Source organism: Fonsecaea pedrosoi (genome assembly GCF_000835455.1).
Source record: "Fonsecaea pedrosoi CBS 271.37 unplaced genomic scaffold supercont1.2, whole genome shotgun sequence".
Lineage (NCBI taxonomy): Eukaryota > Fungi > Ascomycota > Eurotiomycetes > Chaetothyriales > Herpotrichiellaceae > Fonsecaea > Fonsecaea pedrosoi.
The window spans coordinates 4887423-4913273 of record NW_013550614.1 but is presented as its reverse complement, the minus strand read 5'-3'; the positions used below and the strand labels follow the sequence as shown (position 1 = coordinate 4913273).

The window sequence follows — 25851 nt, the reverse complement described above, 5'->3', positions numbered from 1 at the left end:
TACCTATTTTGAGTCTGGGATTTGGGATTGAGGGGGAGGTATATGTAAAGTACACGTACAGAGTACAATTTTAGGGTACAAGTATATATACTATATACTATCATAGTATATAGTCTATGACATATAAATATACAGCAGCACCAGCAGCACCCGCAACCACTATTCTTTTCTTCCACCCACCCCCCCCCCCCCCCCCCCCTCCTCCCCGTCTCACTCCGATTCGGAGATGAAAAGGTCCTCCCTCCTAACTCGCCATTCGGCCTCATCCTCGGCCGGATACCATCTTGATTGGGCATGGCTGACAAATCGCAATTTTTGGAGAATAATGACAACTATGGCGGGATGGCAGGATGGCGGGGAGGAGGAGGGGGGGGGACTTGAATTTGTTGATGTATGTATGTACGAGATACTTGTTCGGCACTAGGTAGATGTTGTCATTCTGTCGAGTTATTGTACTATTATTACCTCCCAGTACAAGTAGGTATTTATTTCTTGATCCGTCTTTATCTGTTTCTATTTTATCGGTGATGAAATATTAAACAGATTGTTTCTTTCCTGTCTTCCCACCCACACCCTAGGTACTTGCAACATATATATATCTCTCTCTCTTCTTGTACGATCCGATCCGACAAGTTCCTTTTCTTTGACCATGGCCACCACCAACGGCGCCACGCCAGACATCATCCTCTACACCAACCACGGGTGTCCCTGGGCGCATCGGGCTCATGTGGCGTTGAAGGAGCTCGGACTCCCCTACAAGGAGGAGATTATTGATCTGGACAGGCCGCGGGATCCGTGGTATTTGAAGGTGAACCCGGTATGTTTTTTTGCCCTCGACTCCGAAGCCTGCCTCCGTCTCCGGGAGAGATTATCTCAGCCGTGTCTCTCCGTGTATGTGTATGTGTGTATGGTGTGGACTGATCGGTCGATCAACATCAACAACAGCGTGGCCTTGTCCCCAGCATCAACTACAACGGACACATCATCACGGAATCGGCCGTGGTCGCGCAGTTCCTGGCCGACGCTCATCCGTCCCACCTGCTGCCGCGCACCGCGTCCGTCGACGACGCCCTGTACCGCGCCCGCGTGGCCTTCTTCGTCGACACCTTCGTCTCCAAGGCTCTGCCGCTAATCTTTGGCGGCTGGCGCGCGCAGACCGACGAGGAGAAGGACACCGCCGCGCAGGACCTCGTCGCCGTTCTCGTCAAGGAGGTCGAACCCCTCTTCGACTGGGCCGGGCAGGGAAAGGGCCCTTATTTCGGCGGCAGTGACAAGTTGACGCTCGCCGAGGTCGACACCGCGCCGTTCCTGCTTCGTCTCCTAGGCTTCACCAAACCCGAGTACGGCATCCTGAGCCCGAAACTCGACGCCCTGCTCGACGAGAAGACGCCCAAGTTTAAGGCCTGGGCTGCCAAGGTGGTGCAGGAGCCGAGCGTCACGTACATTTGGAACGAGAAGGCCGTTGCCGAGCGGACCAAGGCTCGGTTCGCGAAGCTGGCCGCCGAGAAGAAGCTCTAGATGTAGTAGGACAGTCGTAGTCAAGAAACAGCCTTACTTAGCACTACTTGCCGTTTCATTTTCTGTTTGAGTCCAGAAGAGGAGAGAAGGAGAGAAGGAAAGAAGAAAATAAAATTTCCATCTCAAGACAGCAAACTCTTTCGCCGAAACTTGTCTAACTTTCTTCGGACAGTCTTGGACAAAGGACCTGTCTGTCGTTCTCCTTTCTGTGAGTTTCATGTGTCGGATGTTCTGATCGAATGCAGTCTCGCGATCGTTGTCTGTCATAGCGCTTGTGACGTGCTTCATCAAATTGAATCACATGCACTCAACCCACCTGAACAGGCGATACGGATCCAGAAGTTTTGTAGTTTGGTTGTTTCGGAGGAAAAGCACCTTGGCGACCGCATTGAGCATGAGTTTCGTTATGATGCACACTGACACCTTGGTGCCAGGTCAAGTAGGAAGCGATATCCAGAATCATCTGAGCGTGTCGCTGCTGAGAGTTGTTCTATTCTGTCAAGAATCGAATGCACTTTGACAGAAATCCATTCGCTGGTTGTCTTGCCAGATGTGTCCCTTTCAATGTAACCGGACTTTGCTTGCGGCACGCAGAACGCGTAACGCATTTGATGGAACGTAAAGTAGGTGGGTCGCAGAACCATGATAGGAAGTGACCTATCGTCTGTACTGAATCAGTGATGTTGTTTGTCGAGGGTGTTTGGCTCTGGAATAGGAAGTGGTCGAGGCCAATCTGGAGACAGTGTCGGGCAATTGAAGACTTGCTGTATTCGGGCTAGTAAAGTCGCAGTAGCCACAAGAACCTAGGGCCGTCATGGGGACAAACTGATTCAGCGGGACCTTTAGCAGCGCAGAGGTTTTTGACTCTTCTAGGGAGTGGGTTAAAACAACACTGAACGCTCAAGCCTCATGCAGAGCAACGAGCGAGGTATTATTTGGTTGAGAACTATGTAAGTAAAACAACATACCCGGTATATTCCACACCCACCTAGGCATTTCGCTAGGCAGTCCTATTCGGTACGTGCGTTACAGCCGACGGTGGTCAAGGTTCAACCGAGCTGTCGAATCAGGCAACCAAAAAGAGCGTCCACGATAGATTCAGCCTAAACGAGTAGTCTAGACGAGCCGTCAATGCTGATATGCCAAGTCAGGGATCTTCATTGCGCCTTATCTGGACAGGCTCCTCCTTTTAGGGCCTAATGATGCAGCGTGACTGTAAGGGTGACCTCTCTAACGGGCAAACCTGTTCGCGTTGATTTGGAATTGACGTTCGTGGCGTGCTTGACGGGATGAGACTTGAAAAACAGGATATAAAAGCGGGATGCAGCATTGGTGGTGGATTACCCAAACTCCCATGCTCCTCACATCGAGAGTCTCATTCTGAAAGCTCGACCACCACGATCCACTGAACAATTGTCAACACCCACACGTGGTTCGACGATGCCATATCTTACCACCAACGACGGCACCGAAATCTATTACAAGGACTGGGGCCACAAGGATGCTTCCGGCACTGTTGTCTTTTCCCATGGCTGGCCGCTGAACAGTGATAATTGGGAGAGCCAAATGTTCTTTCTAGCCAGCAAGGGATACCGGGTCATCGCTCATGACCGCAGGGGTCACGGCCGTTCAAGCCAACCCTGGACAGGCAACGACATGGACACCTACGCAGACGACTTGCTGCAGTTGTTCGAACACCTCGACTTGAAGGATGTGATGATGGTCGGACACTCAACAGGCGGTGGTGAAGTTGCCAGGTTTCTAGGCCGTCACGGTTCCAGTCGCGTCAAGAAGGCGGTCCTGGTCAGCGCGGTGACGCCGCTCATGCTCAAGACCGAAGCCAATCCCAAGGGCACGCCGATCGAGGTCTTCGACTCCTTCCGAGCCGCCATGATCAAGGACCGCTCACAATTCTTCATCGACGTCCCCTCTGGTCCGTTCTTTGGCTTCAACCGTCCCGGCGCCAAGGTCTCCCAGGGTCTCATTCAGTCTTGGTGGCAACAGGGGATGATGTGCGGGTTCGTCAACTCGTACGAGTGCGTCAAGGTCTTCTCGGAGACAGACATGACTGAGGACTTGAAGAAGATTGAAATCCCCGTGTTGATACTGCACGGTGACGATGACCAGGTCGTGCCGATCGAAGCGAGCGCCCACGAGGCTATCAAGCTGTTGAAGAACGGCAAGCTGGTGGAGATCAAGGGGGCACCTCATGCGTTGCCGAACATTAATCCGGATGAGGTGAACACCGAACTGCTGAAGTTTTTAGAGGAATGAGTCGCAAAGGGAGAGCTTGCTGTCGCCAGAATATGAATACCGTTGTGGACACGACTTGGATGAGACGTTGATACCTGCTAGATACATGATATTGAATTAATATTGAATGAGATGCGCCCTCGAACTTGAATCAGCGATGTACTAGGGCGGCGGAGATCATGTCCGAATACGGATGTTCGCGGCCCAAATCTCATGCTGTTTTTGAAGGAACTTTGTTCACTTTTCTCGACTTGCATCGTATTGATTGTCCAGTTTTACACATACATAGTGCATCGAACCAAGGACCAGGATGCGTCATTCAGGTCTTCAGCGCGAAGTCCTCAAGCTGTACCGAGCTTGTCTGCGTGCTGCAGGCAAGAAGCCAGAGGTTGGTGTCCCCGATTCTTCTCCTCGCCACATTTGTCACTCCGTCATATCTTACTCTACCTTGGTTCAATAGGCGACAAGAGAGCACTTCCGGACCGCAGCAAGGTGAGTCTTGCCACCACGAGCTGTTGTACAAGGCGGCTGCTATAGGATATTGACTGATCAAATCACTTTAGACGCGAATTCCGCAAAAACCAGACTGTGGACAAAAAGGACTTTGGAGCTGTTGAAACACTGATCAGAATGGGAGCCCGCAAGCTCGAACTCTACTCTTCGCCTGGTGTTACAGACATCCATTGAGCCTGGCGATAACCCCGTTCCATTTCGATGAAACCGACTTCCCATCATGGCCTTTGTCCCCTTTGTCCTCATCGTGGTGATGCTCGGTGGGATCACGTGACACGGAAGCTTCTGGCTGTATACCGAAACATCTGGCGCCTAGTGGCAAAATCGAGCACCAGGCAGAGGGTGTTTGCGTTTCCCAGAAGCATCCAGCAAAACGGTGGCACGGTCGACATAATCTGCTTTCTCATCCATCTCGACTGGCCCAGCACCTTCTATCAGGCAAGATGAAAGTCTATAAAATCTTCGTCAAAGAAGGGCTCTCTGCATTTCGACATCCATCAAGATCAAGTCTTATGCATTCAACTCGAACGAGAATCGTCCCTCAAGCTTCAAGAATAATTAAGCCAACGCTTTCCACTAGAAACATGTCTTTCCTCTTCCCAAGACTCGCCTTTGCGCCCGCACGCTGCGGTCCATCCCGCCGTGACATTGCGCCGCTCTTCTCTCTTTTCGACGACTCTTTCAATGAGATCCAAAGAGCCAACCGGTCAACCAGGAAACAATGGAACCCTAGCTTCGATGTCAAGGAATCAAACGACACTTACGTCCTGGAGGGTGAACTCCCCGGTGTCGAGCAGAAGGATCTGAGCATCGAATTCGTCGATGAACACACCTTGACCATCAAGGGCCGAACCGAGCGCACCACAGAATCTGGTACTCGCCCTTCAGCTCTCCAAGGCGACAACAAATCTGCGATCGGGGAATCCCCTGCATCCGAGACTGGTAGCGTCAAGTCGCATCAACCCACTGTCGAAGATGAGGAGCCCGCCAACTCATCCGCGGTCGCTGCCGTTGACAGCAAGACAGAAGTGGCTGCACCGACACCTGCTCAGCAGGAGCAACAGCTAACCAAAGTTGAGCAACAGCCTGCACAACAACACTACTGGATCACTGAACGCAGTGTGGGAGAGTTCTCCCGCAGCTTCTGGTTCCCACACCGTGTGAATCAGGAGGCGGTCAAGGCTTCATTGAAGAACGGCCTCCTGAGCATTGTGGTTCCCAAGGCCGCACCTGAAAGCAGACGCATTGCAGTCGAGTAAGGCCGCCAAAGAACCTGCAGACAGGACTATCTGTACGACACCAGCGTGAAGGCTGCATAGCGTGGCGTTACAAGCAGGATATCGGATTCGGATAAGGTTCATGAGCTGGTTATCTACGGGACATGGCAAGGGGAATGACTGGAATGTATGAATAGAGGATCTCGGCTCCCTTGCAGCTCTAGAGCTCTAGAAATATAATTCACTTGATTATTCTCACACATGACTGGTTGTTTCCCACTGCTTTTTCTGTAATTTCCCCCTCATCTGACAATGCGTAGTGGCACCCTGACCAAAAGGTAAAAGGAAACTCAAAGTCTGACTATTTGCACATGTCGATCGGGCTTATGACGAGGCACATGTTTTCCGAAGTCAAAACTTCGCCATTCGATGCATCCGGATCCTTATGGGTTCCCCGCTCTAGTGCAGAAGGGAGGCTGGGAGACTACGGAGTGACGAGTCGGTACAATTCATCTGCAGCTCCAATGAGTATTGACTGTCAGACGCAGGTGTTTCAGACACCGATGGTCTCGGGGCGATCGTATTCGCTGGTTACCAAGGTGCCCAATGCATTCTTTTGTCGCGTAGTGGATTTGCAGCATGTGATCGAGGTCCGTTCCCCCAATCGTCACCAGTACGTACATCGCTTCGTTTGCGTGCGTGTAGGTATCCAACAGCATCTTCTCTCAAGTGTGGACCACGGACGCACATACACTTTCAGCTCGGTGAAAGTTCCACGGCGGACAATCAGCCATCAGACAGGCCACCATCGTTACCTGCGGTTGTGGCAAAAAAGGGTGTGCAGGTTTCTTCGTGCGGATGTTGAGCGGAAGTTCTGGACCGTCAACTTTGAGATAGGGCATGGAGTATACCGATCGACGTGAGGATCGAGGACAAAGGTTAGGTAGCCAGAGTTACACAAATGGATCTCAAGATTTGGGGCTTAGCCTTAGTGGCTGATTCGATTGCGTCAAGCGTGTTCTCCAGTGCCTGGGCCCTTGACCCTAGTCTCTCTTCTGGGGGTTCATCAAGGGGTACCACGGGAGGAAGAAAGAGAGGGGAAGGTTAGCTGTGGCGTTCCCAGGGACGGTGGTCCGATGGGTGGGTAGTAGAAGAGTTTAGCGGTGGCTGATGCTTGGAATTAAGCGTCTAAAAATCCGGTTGAGGGCAAGAGTCGGGGCCCTGGGCTTCGGTTCTGCTTGTTGTGTTTGGCCACTGCTGCGTCTCCGGGCGACCTGAAATTTGTTTACATGGGGTGGTTTCAGCCAATCAACCCCTCGCCCCTGCACCACCACCTCGTCTTGCACATGAGAGGATTAGCCCTGCATTGAAAGCTTCTGAGCTTCCAAGGTCTACGTACATACGGCTTGGTCCATGCGTCCTCGTCGCCATTTCCCCATGAAATATGAAACGGATCAAAAGTCGTCACTGCGCTGCTCCACCGCCACAGTCGTCTCCCATCCTGCTCCTCCTCACCCACATTCTTCGTTTACCCTGCAATACAGAGTACATCACTCGACTGATCGACCCGGTGTTGCCCTGGCTGGATCTGTTTTGGCTATTGCTTCTTAATCTGTTTCACCAAGCCGCTCGTTTGGGTTTTTACCTACGATCTAGGTACACCATTTGTCTGTCGTTCCAGAGCCTCCATCTTCCTAGTCTTCGGCCACTCACTCACTACAACGAACGGGCCACTATCACCACCGGAGCACGGACTCTATTTGCCTTACCCGACAGACGCAAGGTCTGCTAACCTGGCCGATATTCCCTATCCCGAGTCAGCTACATTTTGACCATCATACCTTTCCATCGTCCTGCATTCGCAGCCACCAGATGGCAGATGGTTGAAAAATGACCGCGATATTATAACCTCGCTCATTGAGAGTAAGGTTGAGGAAACATTACCTTTGCATGCGTGAGCATTTATCCGGAAGGTACTCGGATGAACAGGGGCATATGCTGCACCACTCGCCATGTGGTTTGCAAAGAGAAGGTCGAGTCTCGCAGCCGAGTCCGCACATACAGAATCTGAGCCTCGTCGGAGAAATCGCTTGTCTAAGCCCCCTACAAGCAGAATACCCTCCGGTGTGTCGACGTCCAGTCTCAAAGCCCAGGCGTCGCTTCCACAGAGCAAAAATACCAGCCGCACAGAGCTGTCGCTTCCGTCATCCCCCGCTTCAGGCAAAGGTATGCAGCAGCACAAATCGCGGGACAGCGTTATTGCGACAGACTCGGGCTCACCTCTCCGCACGCACAAGAATGATTCGGGCTTCAGGGTCGCCTATATGGTCAGTCAGTTGGAGGGCAAGGCTGCTGGAGCTGGGACAAGTCCATCGCGAACCATGCAACAACGAACGCCACCCCCTCAGTCACCTATCAAGCCGCCGAAGCGGAAGTCTCTGTTGCTCCGGCGTCTGTCGCTGCAAAGGTCCTCCAGCATAACCCGTACCCCTAGCAGTGAACGCATCAATCCCTTGGAGTGTGATACCGCGGTGTTTTCAACCCCGGATTCAGCGATGGACAGAATCCTCGAACCACAGCCAATTCCCCCCATGCGTCGATCATCCTTTGCCCCTGGCACAGCAACAAGAAAGCCATCTCAAATTGCTGAGAGGCAGGAGAGCCAGGGCCGTGATCCCATTTCAGAGATAGAGGAGCGGCAGACAATCGCTTTTGATATCGACGACTTTGACTGGCAACCTCCACCTCCTCCAAGGACAACTGGCCGTGCCGGCACGCCTTCAGATATAAGCTATTCTCACCTCGCCGGCCTGAGGCACGGCTCTCTGCAAATCGTCAACGGACGAGCATCACCAGCTTTCAGTGAGGTATCAAAGGTGTCGAAACACCTTCTATCTGCCCCAGCACCACGGAGAGATGTGTCAAGCGATTACGGTGATGCCGACGAAGAGTTCAATCTATTGGTCTCTGCATCCAGCAATACATCCCACTTGGAGCCGAGTCCCCCGACGGGAAATGCTGAGTGTCGGTACTTTAGTTGGGAGCACAATGATGATAGAGCTGGGCCGCGGATTCACCCACTGCACAGTGTCATGACAGCACAAGGAGAAACGCACCTCATTTCGGCCAGCATTCCAGCTGATGATCATACCTCACTGATGGCAGAAGAATATATCGCAGAGCTTGGTGTCGGCCCATTTGACCAGCAAGAGTCCAGCTCTCCAGTTGGCACTATTAGAAGGACCAGGTCTGAAGGCTCACTTTGGCGGGCGAGCCGATGCTCGTCATTACAGAAAACGCCTCCGCTCAACAATGGCCCGGAGTTTCCATCCCCAGTCAGTACTCCAGAGAGGTCACCTTCGCCGTCTTGGTCGGTGGTGCGCAAGTCGAGCTTCAGATCCGAAGTAAGTCGGGGTCGACAAACTCTACGTGAGAATGAGGCAAGCGCCGAATCTCGAGCCTGTGATAGTCCTATGAGTTGGCATTCCCCCATCGAACCAAGATACTCTCTCGATGAAGGCTTTCAGTCTGCAGTCGAATTTCAACCTCAGCTGTCAAACCCTGCCCTCGCAATTCCGCCTTCTCGGGCACCTCAAAAATCGGACAGCGGCTACAGCTCAAGCAACTCGCTGCGGTCGTTTCAAATGGCCAGGCCTACCCCATCACCTACAAAGTTTAGGGCTTTACCAGAAGTTCCAGACTCACAGGTGAACGTCGATGTACAGGAGTCAGGACGTGTGCCATCTTTCTCTGGACATGTCTCTGGACATGGGATCTCCATTTTGAAGTCGCGCAGGAGCGAGCCTTATGTACCGACATTTTCTAATCTTCAACCCAATCCTGTAGCGCCAGTTCCGATGCCCATTGTCCCAACGACGACAGCCCCCGAATCCGATCCCCGCCCTACAAATGGTACAAAGGCACGGAAGAAACTCCTGAAGAAGAGGCGCCCATCAAGCCAACCTCCTGGCCAAGTAGCCCTTGTTCGAGTGCGGTCATTCGAGTTAGACAACATTCCCCATGTCTCCCAAGAGGCACAAGAAAACCTTCGGAAACGCTCATACGCTGTACCGGAACTGGACCAAACATACTCCTCAATGGGAAACAGAGCTAATAGTAACTCTACCCTATTTCTCCCCCTGAAAGAGGTCAGGTTTCCATCTCCTGCTCCGGAACAAGTACTCCATGCCAAGCGATCTCGGTCTCGCAGTCGTCGAAGATCGTGGTTTGGTCGATCTAAAGAAGAAAAGGCAGAATCACGCAACCCTTCTGGAGTCAGTCAGGCTGAAGCGTTGGCTCTTGTCAATGATGTGGGAACCGCCAGCGCCGCCTTCCCGGCAGGCCATTATAACTTGACAGACGGGCCGCGCCCTATTAAGGAAGACAAGACCACTGCGGAGTTGTCCCGGCCTCGAACCCGATCAAGACAGGACCGAGATAGTACGATGTCAGATCGGAGATCTTCTTTTAACGATAGAGGGGGGGTACCTGGGAAGAATCTAAGGCCTGCTAGTTTTGCCAGTGATGCGCCACCCATCACGCCGGAGATGGTACAGAAGGCATATCGAACCTCATCCATCCAGAGACAACCTTCAGTGGGTAATGAAGCAGGTCCTCCACCTCCACTTCACTCACCCCGTCCTGCATACATTGATTATCAAGGGAACCACTCCGATCCCATGGCTCCTCCTCCGCCATCTCATTTCCCCCGACCCATCGACATAAGTCCGGATCCATGGGTTGCGCAAGCTGCGGTCTGGAAAGCTCGAAGACTGAGTGCGGGTGAGGCGCTAAGGCAACAATCTTGGGAAATACGACAACATGAGCCATATTACGAAGAGGTGGCGGATGAGTTACTTTATCCGGTCATTCCTCCACAACATGGGGGACAGCAGCACGACTGGCAGCAATCTCTCTCTCTCGAAGACTATTCCTCCTCGTCTCATGACTATTATGACGGATATCACAACTCTTCTCAGTATCAACAGCAGCGGTATCCATCCAACGCATTCTCGTACGACGCCTCCCACGACGCTGAATTCGCGTATGTGAGACAAACCCGGAAAATCTCGCGCACTCATGACCACCGACAATCTCGTGGCCAATCAGCGCAATGGCGAGGTCCTTCGGGTGGTGGCTGCTCTTCATGCCCTGTGTCGTATGCAAATAGCGTCCGAAGCTTTGCTTCATCGTTGGCTGAGGACTTGCATCCAGCTGATCTTGATCGGCAACCTCCACCCTCGACGTTCGGGCGGTATTCGGGAGGGTTGAATTACGGTACCCAACGCGGAAACGGGTGCGGAGGTTCGGCTGTGACCAGGTCAATGAGTGGGAAAGCCGAAGCAGCATGGAAGGGGGTGTCTCTTAGGACCCGTGCTGGAGTTGATCTTGGGGATGGACTTATGGCAAGAGGGAGAGCATGATGTAGGATGGGCTTTGAATAATGATGGCATCAAATTGGAAAAACAGGACGAGTCGAGATTGGATTGACCAAAAGGAGTTTACGAGATTCGTACTATTTGGACAATGTTGGGTATTGCATAAGATTGACACGGTCGTCTCTCGGCATTGTTGGGCGTATGGAATTGTGCAGACGACCTCGTAGGAGGATATTTTGGGCATATTTCGCAGTCTTGAGTAGCTTGTCTACATTCATTGGCATTAATGTCTGTCTGAAATCTGTGCCTGTTTCTTGACCATTTGCCATCGAAGCACCAAGACCAATGGTATGTGAAGAGTCCGTCTGGATGGGGCCCGAAGCTATCATTGAATGTGACAGGAACGTAGAGCAACAGGAGCAGCTGCATTAGGGTTTTGGCCCCTTTTATGACGAAGAGTGCTTGGGAAGCATATGCAAGGGGATGTTGAGCTGAGGAGCATCGTGATTGGTGTCGATGCCGCTGGTCGAAATCAGATCCCGCCGTTGATGGTTCGTTTGGCGCAGTTTATTGGCGACTTGCGTAAACGACGAATGTGACTTGCGGGTACGAGGAGAACGTCTGGCTGAAGATTTGTTGTCAAATGACTATTTTCATGACCAAGACACACACTGGTGACGCCGAGCAGGATCAATGGCTTAACGAAGGGGGGTTATGGACAGATACTCCATCTCACTATCTTTGTCCTCGCATGCAGGAAACCTGGATAATAATTGCAGGAGAAGCACCGGGAGCGACACACGGCTGCAACCATGTCCAACGCCCTGAGCAAGCCATCTTAAGCTTAGTCGAGATCCTAAAAGTCGGTACCATCTTCGCTTCCAACTTTCAATTTCCCCGATTGCTTCTCATATTATTCCTCGCTGTCTTTTGTGTCTCTGTTCCACTCTTTTGCCCCGGACCGCCAGTCCAACTTTGTCCGATCTTGCCGTCAAAAAGATCCAGTTGTGTCCTTGTCGTTTCTCTGCCCGTCAGCTATGGCTCAAGTCGAGTCTCCCAGGTCACCGACCCAGCCTGACACGCTCCTGTCCGTCACTGCGCTCGCCCGTTTCGAGTTCGAACCGGGGAAAGGGAACGATGGCACCAAAGTCATGATGGTGGAATGGCAAGACGATGATCAGACAAGAGATAAGACCGGGAGGTGGCAGGTCTCGTGGTCCGGCAAACGCACCGTCTTCCCAGCAGACGACAACCCCTCGGACAATATCCGCCGTGTATATTTCCTGTTGCCTCCGGGTGCCATTGTGCCACCTCACATCACTTTGGCGTACTATCCCCCCATCAACCCCGCCGAACCTGCCGAGACCTCAACCACAGAGCAAGCGCCTTTGAGAATGACGGTGAACCCGTTACCTGCTATCTTTACCCCCGAGCTGGGAGCTACGGCCAAGGCTAGTGGGAGAAAAGGCGTGCTGCATACTATATGGGCCAAAAAGAGGCTCCAGGTCTTGGACAAGGAGATCAAGCATGAGGAGGAACATAATCTCGAAGGCATTGCTCTGGAGATGGCCCGGTCGGAGAAGTCCTGGATTGAGAATAACTTTGGTCTGACTCCTAAACCCCCAAGCCTCGATCTGAGCAATATTCCCAAGTCTCTAGGCCCCGTGAGTCCCGGGATTCAAAGCCCCAAGTCTCCTGGTGGAAGAAGGCTGAGCGAGAAGCTCAAAGGCTTGAGCATCGGTACGAGTGACAGAGACCTCAATGCTAGAGGCCTCAATACTCCAACACGCGAATCCCATCCTCTTTCGCCCGAGGCATCCGATATGGCATACTCGTCGTTTGGTACCTTCCGGAATGGACCAACGTCCGCTTCCTCTGTGACTGGGGGTAAAAAGGTCGTCGCTCAGGCACCACCAGACTATATCAAAAAACAACAGGCAGACTCGCCCGCTAGTGCTTCGCTGCTTAACTCTATAAGCCAAACCACGAAACAGGAAGACCCTGATGAAGAAGATTTATTCGCGGTCGCCCTAAGTCCGAGGTCACCGGATGGTCCAAAGAGTCCGTTCTCGATATCGAGCGCAGAAGTTGGTGCATTTGCAAAGATCAAGGGCGAGCGGTGAGGAACACGCCACCTTGATGATGGTCACGACATGGTTTACAGCAAGAGACGATTGATAACACGATACTAGAAAACTATTTGAAGACTGCATAGAGTTGGAATTCCAGCCCCAGATCATGAATGCCACGACCCTTTATGTCCAACATTCACCCGCAACATTCAACTGAGCTCCCAGCTGCCGAGTAGCCGCGATGCCTCTTCCACTTAGCTGGTGCCAGCAAACATGCGTGCAAAGCACTCTGATAAAAATGCCCCCTTCTAGAAAATAAACATGACGAGATGAAATTCGAGGAACCACAAGGAAATTATGCAAACATGGCCGCCGCAAGCAATCCCCCCACAACTGCCATCACCGAGCCACCCAGTTGATTCGCGTCACCCTGGAATGCCGATGATGAGGGAGCCGGTACGCCAGCAGATGACGGAGCAGATGGCGAAGGTGGCACGTTTCCTCCGGGCGGAGCTGTGTAGCTGGCGCAGCCACTTCCAGGACATTGAACAGTGGTAGGAGCTGGGGCCATGGCGGTTTTGGTGCATCCGCAGACCTCGTCGTACCAGGTGTACTGGGTGCCAGCCAATCCTGAGCCGGTGGCGGCAGCTGTCGCGGGCAACTCGGATGTCTTTGTGCAGCCGCATTCGTGGTCCCAATAAGTGACGGTCACGGTGGGAGCTGCAGTTGCTGTGGGGTCGACAGTGGCAGAGATGAGAGTGGCCGTGACGGTAGCATTTGGCATTGGGGTTGTCATGGATGTGGGAAACCTGGTTGAACTGGACGATCCTGCAGCAGGAAGGCTGACGCTGAACAGAGGCGAGAAGTCCATGGCACCGCTCTGAACCAAGGCCAGCGCATAGTTGCCAGCAACAAAACCATCTGGGACTGTGATTGTCCAGTCATACTCTGCATCGGTGGCAGTTTTGTTTTCTGTGCAACATCCGTCAGTCAGTGCCAGTCATATGTGAGGGCGCGTTCAACTCACCGAAGATCGGGGTATTCCAGCTCGTGTTCCCCAGGAACAAGGAGACAGGTGTCCCATCGCCCACGGTCCAGTGGATGGGCCAGACTTGCCCGACAGTGACGGCATTCCACGCCATATCCGGGGTGAAGGTGGCTGTTTGAGCCATGGCGTTAAAGGCGAAGGTGCCAGCGGCGACAAGCGAGGAAGAACGCATGGTTGCAGTGGGATATGGTAGTTTGGGGATGGCAAATGAAGTCTTTTCGGCCGTGAAAGCTGTGAGATGAAGTGTTGGAAAATTGCAAGGGCAAAGGTAAACGAACGACAAGAGTTTGAAGGAGTGACTGAAGAGAAGAAAGCGAAGATGAAAGAATCGTCGAGGCACGAGCGGCAGAGCCACGTAAATGAAGGTGGCCGGCCATGCCGATGTTTGTTGTTGCTGCTGGACGAACACGGCGCATTCCAGTGAGGAATGGGGGTTGCATCAAGGGTGGTTGTGATTTCGACGCTCGCACACGACGCATTCCTGGGACGGTGGACGCTCGACAAATGACAAGACGGATCAACTCTCGAAGCCCAGACGATCAGACCGACAGCTCTGATCTGGAGTTACGTATGGTCGTCTGGGCTCTGGCATGTCGACTCAGCTTGGAATGAGATGGGTAATCAGATTGCACCACGACCTGAGGGCCAGCCACTGTGGGAGTGGATTTCAGTTTGTTCCTCGGATTTACCTGTCAGTTGTCTCCTCCAGCAGATGAGATATGAGATCCGAGCGACATGCCTTGAGCTGTGGCCAGGCTACCATGGGGAGCAATGATTCGAAGGGTCAAAGGGGGCTCTCAACTGATAGACATTCGTACGACCTTCCATTACATAGAATGCTGGCTTACGGCCTGGCAATCCCTCACCCGGGCCCGGCGATCTCGCACCGACATCTCAACAAGACTTTCGTTCTCCTACCATCATTCCTCGCAAATCCAGGTCCTCGCTTACTCCGCAGCGCCATGACCACCTTCTCCTCCGGGCACCATGGCGATCGTCCCCCTAGCAGTGCCGGAACCGACCAACCCGTCCTTCGAGACTCATACGTGATGCCGCGCTCGTCCTCGTTCCAGATTTCAGATGCCTCAGCAGGAAGGGTACGGTGCTTGAACAGGGTGATTTGAAAATGACATTGAAGAACTTGGTAAGGATTTCGCGCAATGTCTTCTGATCCTCGGAGTGCGTGAGTGGAAAGAAAGCCATGTCGTCGAGCGCAGTGCAATGCCTAGGTTCCCGTGCCTGCAGAGTCGTCGGCCACACACCCATCCTGACCGGAGGCCATTCCGACCCCATTGCCGGGTGTTGTGTTTGCTGGCTGGCCGGCTACAACAGAGCCACAACACCGACGAGAGCCGCGGGCACAAAGACGCCTGCAGCCGACAGTGCTGCCGCCGCATTACCGGAGTCCCCTTCACCCGTCGCAGCTGAGCCATCGGCCGATGTCGATGCCGTCCCGGTGGTCGCCGCGGACCCCGACCCCGTCTCCGTCGCAGAGGCGAGGGCCGTGCTCGCCTCGGAGATGTACGAGGAGACGAGACTCCCCGCGTCACCGGTCAGGGACAAGGCGCTGGTGGCGCTCTGGATGGCCGACTCGATGCTCGTGATGAGCGGCTCCGTGGCCGTGTCGGTGCCGATGGCCGACACGACGCTCGAGACGAGAGAGGTCGCGTCCGCCAGGAGCGAGTCGAGGTCCTGCGCGCGGGCGAGGGGGCTGGCCAGGGCGAGGGTGGCGAGGAGGACGCTGGGGAGACGCATATTGGTTTTTGGGTGCAAGTGTTCTGGTATTGATTGATTGATGGAAAGGGAACAAGACGGTCAAGGTGATTGATCGGCGTTGCCTGTGGTGTGTGGTTTCTGATAATCCTTGCCAGCAGGACTCGTTAAGGAGTGAATAAGTGAGTGGATGACCGAATTATACGGACAAGGACAAGGACAGACTAGAGTTGGTATGAGCGTCTGAGGGTATGAGATGGGGATATCAGAGAGAGAGTGAGTGAGAGAGAGAGAGAGAGAGAGAGAGAGAGAGAGTGTGTGTGTGTGTGTGTGTGTGTTGATGAAGAAAAAAGGAAGAAAAAGGAGAAAAGAAGCGATTTTCAAGGCGAGGGAATACGGGGGTTTTGTCGACGTTTGAGATATTATCAAATCCTTTCTCATCGGCCCCCTTACGAGTGAGTACCAGGTACAATAAATCAATCAGAAGTTGGGATCTTCCCTGCCCAAGGTTTCTTTTCTTTCTTCGTCTATTTTCTTCACTGCCTCACTGCCTCACTGCCTCGATTCTCGCTCTTTGCTTGCGTCTCATCTGCTAGCACCTAGTCCCTAGTTCCTAGTACCTTACTCCATACTGGCAAACTATCTCCGCTGTATCTTGGCGTCCACTCCCCTCCCAATGAAAAACAGTCGAAGAAAAAGGGCCCCAAATTAATCCTGTATACCTGTATGGGAACTGGGCTGATCGTTGTCTCCGCATGGGGGCGTCCAGGGTACCATACGAGGAAAGGAAGGGAACGGTTCGCGTTTGATGTGCAGGGGATGGAAGAGGGGGGCCCAGGAACGAGGTCCCCCTTGTCGTCGTTAGGATTCGTTAAAAATTCTCCGATGATCTGGGCTGTGGGCAGTGGACACCAGGGGTTTGGTGACCTTGGTGAGAAGATCACCGAAGATCAGGGAGACGACTTGAGGAGATGAGAGGTTCCTACAGTAAAGATGTACTATAGTACTATGGTACTGTGGTACTATGGTACCGGGTACTATGTGCTACTCCGTGTATATCGCGTACTGTACTGGGAAAGGGGGTATCTGGCGCATCAACCCAGGAAAATCCCATCGCATCCTCCGGACAACTTACTTGGTGCCTGTTCGGTTATCAGGACACCACCATTGAGGACCTACCGAGTCCTAGTACGAGTCCCTGCGAGCAAGGTATTATCTAGGTACCAAGAAGTCCAAGCCCTGCACGGTCAAAGCCCTACGAAGTTTGAAAATTTCGAGACCAAAGGAACCATGAGAAAACTTTGTCCTCTGTTATGTTTTAGAATCTGCCCATCAAGGCCCGCAAGGCCCCCGACAAGCGTGTTTCAGGACCATGAACCCCACGCACCCCTTAAATCCCCCCTCGCTTCTTGGCTGGGGAAGGATCGGCGAGGCTGAGTCCCTACCTCATCTTTTTACTAGTACTTAGTGCTGGGAGGGTGATGTGACGTCATCAGAAGTGGTGGTGGTGGGACCAATCATGACATATCACAGCCTCGAGCGCAGAGCAGCGTAGCCTCGCGATGGGGAGTATGAGGGAGATGCCCCAGAGGGGCGGAAGGGGGAGAGAATGGTAATGTCCGGGTGGAGGAGGAGCGTGACCACCTCTCGCTAGGGGTATTTACTTATGTACCGAGTACATATGCAGCTACGGAGTATGGAGGTACCCTCATATAATCCCCACCATGGACATCAATATGAGTTCCATCATGGAGAGGAAACACGTGTTGGTGTATTGAATATATATATGTATATACTCGCATGCCACATACGCATACGTACACAGATACACATCACGACAGCCACCCCTCAAAGAAAAGATCACGCGCACAAAATCACACTCTGTTGGGATATGAGTCTACTCGTACTCCATAAATACTGGTACCGTAGGTATGCCGATCAAGTTTCATGCTCCCCTCTGGCACACACACGCCGTCGCCGGTTACGAGGAGATCATCAGTCAGCCAGTCTCGCAAATACTTGTACTGAACAAAAGATCAGCAAGATTGAAATTGCTACCCATCAACCAACTGGGAACGACTCATCATACCTCTAAAAGATTAACTAGTCTACCCGATACAAACAGAATGAAAGACAATTCCATTCACGCTTCTCTCTTCTCGCGCAGGCCTGGCTACCTCTGCCCATCGCTCTCTTTTTTACTATGGTCGGCGAAAGTCCACACTCACAGTGTCAGAGTCCTCGGAATCTTGACCCACGACGTCCGGACTGCTGGCCCTAACCACCGGACGAGGTACAGCCAACGGCACTGGATTCGGTTGCACCCTTGGCAACACCGGCGCTGGCGAATGTATCCCTCGTGCTATCCTCGCCTGTCGCCTTGCTTCTTTCCTCTTCTGCTTCTCCTGACCCCGCCTAGCCCGCTTGGTCAAGTTATATATTTGGAGCGCGTGGTCCAAGTTGAACCCTTTTGGTCGACTCCGAGCTGTCAAGTTTCCGGTGATATGGCGATACCCCTCGTCGGCTCCATGGCCAAGATGATTGCCTTGTTGGTCGAGCGCCATGAGTTTGTTCACCAGGTCGGCCTTGAGCCATCTCTTCTTTCCCAATGCTTGTTCTAAGTTGGTGAATCCGCGGTTTCGGAGTTCCCGCTCCAGCTCGTCCACAAACATCAGCTCGTATTCCTGCCGAGTCGGGACAATCCTGTGGCGTCTGGGTGAAGTTCGACGTCTCGCCAGCCGTGCTGTGTCAAGCGTTGAAGGGGTGTTCTGGGAATCCGACTGACTATCGTCAGTGTCCTCTTCTTGATTGCCTGTCTGGTCCGCCGCTCCACTTCCATGACTATATTGCTGCTGCCTGCCTGGGGCGTCCTCGGTCTCGTGCACCTGGGCGTACTCCAGGAAAAGATGTCGTAGCTCCCTCACTGCTACAATGAGCCGGTTAAACTGGTGGCGGAACCCAAGATTGGTTCGCAAGTGCCTGTCGTCAAAGAACTGGTACAGTCGACCATAATGTTGACGCACGTCCCTGGCCGCCCTTCTGCAGAGCATGACCGTGGCAGGGTGGTCCGGGTTTGGATGTCGGGTGTCATTTCGCGATACCGTTTCCATGAAAGGCGGCGGGCCGGCCTCCAGCAACACGAGATATTGGTCTCGCAGCTCCATAATCCTGTCCGCCAATCCATCCATTATCATATAGACGTCCCGCCGTACCGACTCATTATTAATCCAATTCGGCTTTTGCGCATACATGGCTGTAACAGCTTGATGGAGGAATCCGTCGATACCAAGATCACTCAACTCGCCCTTGTAGCCCGGGTCCGTCTGAAATACTTTGGCTATATCTCGATTGTCGTCGTCTCGTGGCTCTTCTCTGGGTGGTCGTCTGATATGGGAAGTGTGACCTGCATCCTGACTCGCGGCCTGCTCCTCATTCCCCTTCTCCGTTTCATTCTCCTCTTGACTCCCCTTCTCACTCTCCTCTTCACTCGCCTCTTCACTCCCCTCTTCACTCGCCTCTTCACTCCCCTCTGAACTCTCCTCTTCACCTTGCTCATCAACTTGCTCATCATCTTGCTCATCATCTTGCTCATCATCTTGCTCATCATCTTGCTCATCATCTTGCTCGCCATCCTGTGCCACAACCTGGTTCATAACCTGATCCACAACTTGGGTCACAATCTCATTCACAGTCTGGGTCAGCGCCTGGACCACTGCCTGTGTCATGGCATGGACTACAGCCTGATTTGCCTGCAAGCCCGGATTCTGATTCGGCCCACCATCGGAGGCCTCGTCCTCGTGGATATTGAACGGTGGCGGCGTGCTGGGTTCCACAACACGCGCATGTCTACACACGTGGTGGTATTGGCCTGCAAACCTGGGGCAAGGGTGACAGCGTGAAGAACATGGTTCAGGAGAAGAGGAGCTGTGAGGAGGTCGAGACGGCTGGGAGGACCTAGGTCTATGGTTTTCTCGATCGGAACTTGGTCGAGGGCTGTCTTCATCGGGGTTATCATCGTCAGGGTCCGCTGCCGTGGGAAGTTCGCCCAGCACTGGCCTGGTGGGAGGCTGCCCAGCACCATGATAGTGGTGGTTAATGCCGTCATAGTCACTGCCTGGGGGATAATCAAACAATCCAGCACCGGATTCGGCGAGAGTATCCATTCTGTAAGCATATACTTCCGTGTTGTGATCCATAGAATTCTGGTCAAGGAGTCGTGGACGCTGACCATTCCGGCTCTCAGGTTGATGAGAGAAACGAACGCGTCGATGTTGCCCGTCAGCGGTGTCTCTGGCCGGGCTAACGATTCTGTCACTCACTACCGAGTATAATTTTACGGCCTTGCCAACATCGTAGGTCGTTTGCTTCAACAGCCGTAGCATTTCGTCTTCGTCGGGATGAATGTCGGCCCCATAAATGCTGTTAAGCCTCCTTCGAAAGATCTCTATCGCCAACCGTCGATATGCTAGTGGATTGAAAGTACTTCTTTTCCTGTGCAATGATGGCGCTAATCGTTGAGGTGGAGGCCCTCCTCCACGAAGCTTGAGACTTGGACTTGCGACAGAGGTAGACTTGCGCACTCTTGCTTTTGGGTCAATGGGACGAGGCCGTGGTTTCAATGCAAGTCTTTTCGAAGGACGTGAAGGAAGAGTGTTGACTTTTGGGCGGTTCACATCAGAAACACGGCGTCTCTGTGGAAGCAGTTGCCCTATCGCTGAGCGGATCCATTCAAATGGACTGGATAACCTGTTGGACACTGAGACTTCGGCAGGATCGCGAGCATGACGGGGAGGTCGATTGACGAGAAAGTCGGCTCGTGGACCATCTGAGACTATTCCGGGCTGGCCCATCTCTCTGGAAATTTGCTCGTGCTGGACAATTTCATGAGCCCGTGTCTCGGGAAAAGGGTAGTAGACATAGTCAAACGCGCTTTTCATGTTGATCCCCTTGGGATATGGAAACAAGCCTTTCGACTGCTTCTGTGCGGCACCTGCAAAGGACTCGGCATCGTCAAGGCCGGCAATGGACGAGCTCGAGCGTGCACTCAAAGGGACAGTCGAGTGGTCAGGTAGTCCTCCAGCAGTGTGCATCGAGGCTGGGGAGAGCACATCCAATTCGTCAGTCTCCCATACTCCGTCGTCAACATCATACTGCCATCGTCTGACCTTGACCGGCCCTCCGCTAATCGTGTTGAACCGCGAGGCCGCGAAATGAATCTTGGAGAGTGTGCTTGTCTCGAATTTCCCGGTCTCAATGAATTCTCTCAACGCTTCTTTGGTGTGGCTTTCCAAAGGCGCGTCTCGTGGTCGCTGAAGGGACTCGTATTTGTTGCTTGGGTCGACTTGACATTGGAAGATGTATCGGCAGTATTTTCCAACCATATCTTCGATACTTCTGGGATTGGCTGCATCCGGTGAGCTGATCAGGCGCTTGAATTCACGATATACTCCAGGCAGCTCGAAGAATATGCGATCGCGCTCGATGTTGGTAGGAGATGTCGGGACTGCCCCTTGGTCAAAAGAAGTAAAGACAGTCTTCAAGCCTCTCCAGATCAGGAGCCACAACTCCTTCTGTTCGGAATTGTAGGTTGCATTCTGGAACACCCCATGCAAGCGAGCGCAGCGGTCCGACAATTCTGTCGCTGCACCACTAGACAAGAGCAATGGGATACTATCCTGATCGGACTCTAGCAGCACCAGCAAGGCATAACTTGAAGATGCGGTGCGAACATCCAACAAGATTGAAGTAAACACTGATTCCGTCACGGCCGCTGGGTGGTGCTTGAGCTGTGATTCGATCTGCAGGAGCTTGCCGACGAGGGCGCGATGAATAGCTTGAGCCCAAATGCTGACGAAAGTCTCGTACCGTTTTCTGAAAGTCTTGAGCACGCTGTGAACCACAGGGGAAGAGATCACCTCTTCGGGCAGTTCCATGACACTTTGCAGCGAGGCGTGAATGAGTCTGATGTCGTGGAAGATAGTTGACGGTCCTTCGATAAGCGTCTCATCAGTCCACTGCAAGAAGTAGTCGATCATGTGTGCCATCACATTCTCAACTTCTTCCGGCGAGCTGTCACTGTCGATCTCTGGTATCTCTAGGACCTCCGCCGCGTCCTGCTCTGGTGGAATAAATCGATTGATGGACGCATGTCGGCCGTCTTCGAGTCTCCTGATGACTGAGTGCAACCGTCCTAGCTCGCCACGCTGCTCCTCCCTTCCTGTCGCACCCAAGAGATGGATATTTCCCCTCGATGTCGGGGACCGACGTGACCGGGGAGAGGTGCTGCGAGACAGCCCCTCCAGCTGCGTGATAGTACCGATTCTCGCCAAACGACGCGAAGATTGGACCATTCGGGGTTGCACATTGGAAGGAACAAACGGGGGTCTCGCCGCTCGAGGCGCATGGCGCCTGGAGTCGCCGCAATCAATTCTGGGAGCCATGTCCTTTCACGAAGAGAGAAATCTAAAAACAACCAGGTGCAAAAAAAACCCCCCCCCCAAAAGTGGTGGCACGAAGGAAATAAATCAACACCTACCTTGAGCCTGGCTCAACACAAAGGGAATTTTCTTTACCTGGTCGCATGCATCAATACCAGTCCCAGCAGCTGCATTCGGTGATCTAGACACATAGAAAGCGGCATTGTAGTAGTTTTACGACGGATGCATTTCATTATCCGCCTTGGGAATGGTGCATCATGGGCGCATTGTCCCCTTCACAGCATAGCAACCATGTTGCATTCCAACGGCAACCGGCTCTGTGTAGTCCTTGACGAGGTATTGCGACATCTTTGCGCTGCCGTGCGAGAAAAGATGAGACTTTAGTGGGTAATAAGGCGAAAGTGCTCCGCAAGCACCCGGACACTCAGCTGACAGGGTGGTGGGAGAAGTGTTTGCGAAGGGGTACGTAGACGGCCCCGAAGGCCCCGGAAAAGGACGTTTTCATGTGCGCATATTAATTAGTCGTTGGAAAAGGTACTTGTTGTTGTTCATAATATAGCCTGGCCGAGAGTTATCCGAAACGGCCACTCAAAGGGCGCGCATGGTGGATTGATGTGTGTCAGACTCGTACAAGGAGGGCAACCACAACGACTTGTGAAGAATGTCGCGTGTCAAGTGGCGTGTACGAGTATTCCATGCCCGTGCCCGTAGGAGGGTCGTTCTGTCTGGCAAGGTTCCGGGGAGAGGAATGGAGAAAAGAGGAAAATGAACAAGTGCGCAGGTGATGGCCGATGATAGATGGATGGGGTGATGATTGGAGCCTTAGATGCCAGGGTGTTTGCTTTCTGAATGCTTCGCAGCCTTTACCCCACACTTTGTGCCTCTACGCCAAGCTCCAGGCATCACAGTAGGCGCCGATCATTGGCAGCGGGTGCCAGGGCCCTGCTTCCAAGAGGCCACTAGGGGCGAATGACGCCCAGTCGTAGGCGACTCCAGGCTGTGGAACAGCCGGCACGGCCTGGGGATGGCCTAGTGAGCTAATGCAGCCCATTCCCAGTGGATGCTTCCCCCAAACTCAACTACTTGCTGCTTGCTTCGGCGCCACTATAACCAACCAATTGTGCGTCAGAATCGAAGCTGGCTACGTGTTTATCGAAGCCCAAATGTTGGCCAGGAAAAGGAAAGCGAGCTGTCGTGCTAGGAAATCTACGAGTAGAGTGTGAGCATCTTCTCCCCAGCTGCAAGTGGTGTGTGTGTGTGGGTGTGGTTGATGCGTTTATCTGTAATCGGTATCTCGTACCTCGTAGGGTCTGTGCATTCTGGCCCTTCCCTCCGAGTTGACCTCTTATGTAAATTGTCGTCCCTCTTCCTCCTTCACTTCTACTTGTTCTCTATCTTGCTCACATCTCTCATAGCCATCCTTGTTGTGCCTCAACACCCCAAACTACGAAAAACCATCTATTAAGCCATTCTGATCGTCGTTACCGCCATTGTCTCCTCCCGTTCCGCCTGAAACACAAATCCCCACCAACCGCAGGCTGCTCACGCTACAATGACGTGACGGGGGGGGGAACTCCTTTGTCCTACATACAGTACCTGACCTTCTAGTCCTCGATCTTCACCCAACGTTGTCAAGAACACAGTTAGAAATCGGACCTATACAAAATACATTCTTCACTCCTTGAGTTTCATCTCCTTCAGGACGCCTACAATATCCCATTCAAGTCAGCTTCTCACAATGTCTGACCGCAACCCTGCTCCGCCCTCACCCCCTCCTCCACAACATCGCCGTCGCTCCTCGTTTGTTGACATGTTCAACCCGCGGTCAAGCTCCTCCCCTTCTGCCATGTCCTCGTCTCCGCCGTCTTCGGGTGTTCCGTCCACTCCCACTGTACCAAAACACCGAAGAGGCACCTCAATTACCGCTCTAGGCCTCACTACAAACCCCTCCAACCAGACCCCTCTCAATGCTTTTGGACTTCAACGACGAGCGAGTGTTGCCACCTCATCCGTATCAAGCTCTCCAGATTTCAAAAACAGTTTCGGGGATGAGCCTGCAGTTATTGAGGAGGATGACCCATCGCGGGCTACCCTACACCCTCCCTCTTCGCCATCTTTTGCCAGACGGGTCAGTTTCGGAGCACAAGCTTTAAGAGATGTTAGACTAGGAGGGAGCCCTGGTGCTTCTGGCGGTGGTAGGCGCCCCTCCTCCTCCCTTTTTACACTGAATGAGAATTCTGAAAATGCCACTCCATCGCGTCGAGATACGTCGGGGACGGCCAAGACTGCAGGTAAGAGTCGAGGCCTGTCCCTTTTATACCTTTCAAAAGTTCTCATTCTTTTTTTCTTGTCAACCATACAAATCAAATTGGGTTCGCTTTGCATATCACTGACGTCTAACAGGAGAAGGTTTCAATTGGTCCGAAGCCCTGCGTGACAGAACCCGACGCTCCCCGTCCTTTTCTTCCGGCAACCCTTTTGGCCAAGGTGCCCCTCGTCCACGCTCTGCAAGCATCTCCAACCCTGAGCCGCCGAAGGAGATCCCAAGGCCTGTTGAGGCACCGAATGCCAAACTGATGAAGAAGCCAGATGCCCTGGGCGAGAGAATGTTACGTGGCGATTTCATGATGGATTGAGTTGAACCCCTGGCAGTGTCGTGCTGCTATTGGTACACACCCAGAATGGACATGTATATCCTATTCGAATGATGTATAAGTGATGCTTTGGTTCGTTGGCGCCCGAGGACGTTTGCAATGGGGGAATCATCACCTGTATCCATTAGCTCCTGGCGGTATTGTGTATGAGATCAATTTCGAATTTCAGCCGGATCAAAGTCCAGTGGGTAGGTCAGTATCAGGGAGACCATGGAAGGCAAGGAAGGTACCAGGTGCTTGCTTCTTACGATCGTTTCACGGACACTTATCGTTGTGCTGGCCTGGTGGCAGAAGAAGCTGTGAGATTTGGGAACAAACTCCTACATTTCGGCCGTGAAGAGGCCACGTATGCTTGACGTTACAGCAATCCAAAATACTGAGAAACTGAGAATGCGACGAGCAAGAGTGATGAATGAATAGTTTGCTTTGCGATTGAATCAATGATCAGGCCACTCACGCCTTACCATATCATATCTCTCACATTTCTTTCCCCCCTCGAGGCATTGTAGCCTGACATTCTATTGCCTTAATCCATGTAACACTGGTGCCATGTCTTGCTACTCATACAGGCCATATTGACTGCCCGACCTCAAATGTGCTGCCCCTAATGACATCATAGAGGCGGAGGATAGTAAATCCGATACCGAAACCCTGTTGTTCGCCTCCTCCTCTTCCTCCTCCTCCTCCTCCTCCCCCACCCTGCGACAGCAAACTGGCAGGGCATTGTACCACCAGCAATACTGTGAACTTCACCTCGTTCTCAAGACCGGAAATCCTTACAGCGGGCAATACCGGTGTATATCCCCTCAAGTACGTCATACGTGGTGATCATTAATCTCTGTTTGGGTATGAACGGCAGCATTCCATCACACTGAACGGTAGTTGTGGCACTCAATTCGTGATCCACATATTTTACCCTGCGTTATATCATTTCTGAAAAGATATTAGCTTCAATTGATCTGGCGGTAAGGTCAGGACCTCTTTATTTCCCCTCCTGCGCAAGAAGTTGGTGGTCAGTGTTCGGACCGACACCTACGCAAGCCTCTGA

General features: G+C 52.7%; 10 protein-coding genes across 10 annotated transcripts; 7 read left to right on the top strand and 3 right to left on the bottom strand.

The window, feature by feature from the left end:
• Nucleotides 1-649: 649 nt before the first annotated feature.
• Z517_03759 (uncharacterized protein) lies at nucleotides 650-1518 on the top strand (the record flags this gene model as incomplete). Its single annotated transcript, XM_013432863.1, has 2 exons — nucleotides 650-817; nucleotides 946-1518. The coding sequence occupies 2 exons, from the start codon at nucleotides 650-652 to the stop codon at nucleotides 1516-1518; spliced, it is 741 nt and encodes a 246-aa protein (XP_013288317.1).
• Nucleotides 1519-2958: 1440 nt separating this feature from the next.
• On the top strand, nucleotides 2959-3792 carry Z517_03758 (uncharacterized protein; the record flags this gene model as incomplete). Its single annotated transcript, XM_013432862.1, has 1 exon — nucleotides 2959-3792. One exon carries the CDS (start codon nucleotides 2959-2961, stop codon nucleotides 3790-3792), a length of 834 nt encoding a protein of 277 aa, XP_013288316.1.
• Nucleotides 3793-4081: 289 nt separating this feature from the next.
• Nucleotides 4082-4458, top strand: Z517_03757 (uncharacterized protein; the record flags this gene model as incomplete). Its single annotated transcript, XM_013432861.1, has 3 exons — nucleotides 4082-4159; nucleotides 4232-4263; nucleotides 4335-4458. The coding sequence occupies 3 exons, from the start codon at nucleotides 4082-4084 to the stop codon at nucleotides 4456-4458; spliced, it is 234 nt and encodes a 77-aa protein (XP_013288315.1).
• A 410-nt stretch (nucleotides 4459-4868) lies between these two features.
• Z517_03756 (uncharacterized protein) lies at nucleotides 4869-5543 on the top strand (the record flags this gene model as incomplete). The annotated part of the gene is made up of 1 exon (XM_013432860.1): nucleotides 4869-5543. The coding sequence occupies one exon, from the start codon at nucleotides 4869-4871 to the stop codon at nucleotides 5541-5543; it is 675 nt and encodes a 224-aa protein (XP_013288314.1).
• Nucleotides 5544-7513: 1970 nt separating this feature from the next.
• Z517_03755 (uncharacterized protein) lies at nucleotides 7514-10924 on the top strand (the record flags this gene model as incomplete). Its single annotated transcript, XM_013432859.1, has 1 exon — nucleotides 7514-10924. One exon carries the CDS (start codon nucleotides 7514-7516, stop codon nucleotides 10922-10924), a length of 3411 nt encoding a protein of 1136 aa, XP_013288313.1.
• A 992-nt stretch (nucleotides 10925-11916) lies between these two features.
• On the top strand, nucleotides 11917-13002 carry Z517_03754 (uncharacterized protein; the record flags this gene model as incomplete). The annotated part of the gene is made up of 1 exon (XM_013432858.1): nucleotides 11917-13002. One exon carries the CDS (start codon nucleotides 11917-11919, stop codon nucleotides 13000-13002), a length of 1086 nt encoding a protein of 361 aa, XP_013288312.1.
• A 304-nt stretch (nucleotides 13003-13306) lies between these two features.
• Z517_03753 (uncharacterized protein) lies at nucleotides 13307-14171 on the bottom strand (the record flags this gene model as incomplete). The annotated part of the gene is made up of 2 exons (XM_013432857.1): nucleotides 13307-13923; nucleotides 13979-14171. The coding sequence occupies 2 exons, from the start codon at nucleotides 14169-14171 to the stop codon at nucleotides 13307-13309; spliced, it is 810 nt and encodes a 269-aa protein (XP_013288311.1).
• A 1151-nt stretch (nucleotides 14172-15322) lies between these two features.
• Z517_03752 (uncharacterized protein) lies at nucleotides 15323-15754 on the bottom strand (the record flags this gene model as incomplete). The annotated part of the gene is made up of 1 exon (XM_013432856.1): nucleotides 15323-15754. One exon carries the CDS (start codon nucleotides 15752-15754, stop codon nucleotides 15323-15325), a length of 432 nt encoding a protein of 143 aa, XP_013288310.1.
• A 2159-nt stretch (nucleotides 15755-17913) lies between these two features.
• Nucleotides 17914-22152, bottom strand: Z517_03751 (uncharacterized protein; the record flags this gene model as incomplete). Its single annotated transcript, XM_013432855.1, has 1 exon — nucleotides 17914-22152. One exon carries the CDS (start codon nucleotides 22150-22152, stop codon nucleotides 17914-17916), a length of 4239 nt encoding a protein of 1412 aa, XP_013288309.1.
• Nucleotides 22153-23887: 1735 nt separating this feature from the next.
• Z517_03750 (uncharacterized protein) lies at nucleotides 23888-24785 on the top strand (the record flags this gene model as incomplete). The annotated part of the gene is made up of 2 exons (XM_013432854.1): nucleotides 23888-24440; nucleotides 24553-24785. 2 exons carry the CDS (start codon nucleotides 23888-23890, stop codon nucleotides 24783-24785), a joined length of 786 nt encoding a protein of 261 aa, XP_013288308.1.
• Nucleotides 24786-25851: the final 1066 nt, after the last annotated feature.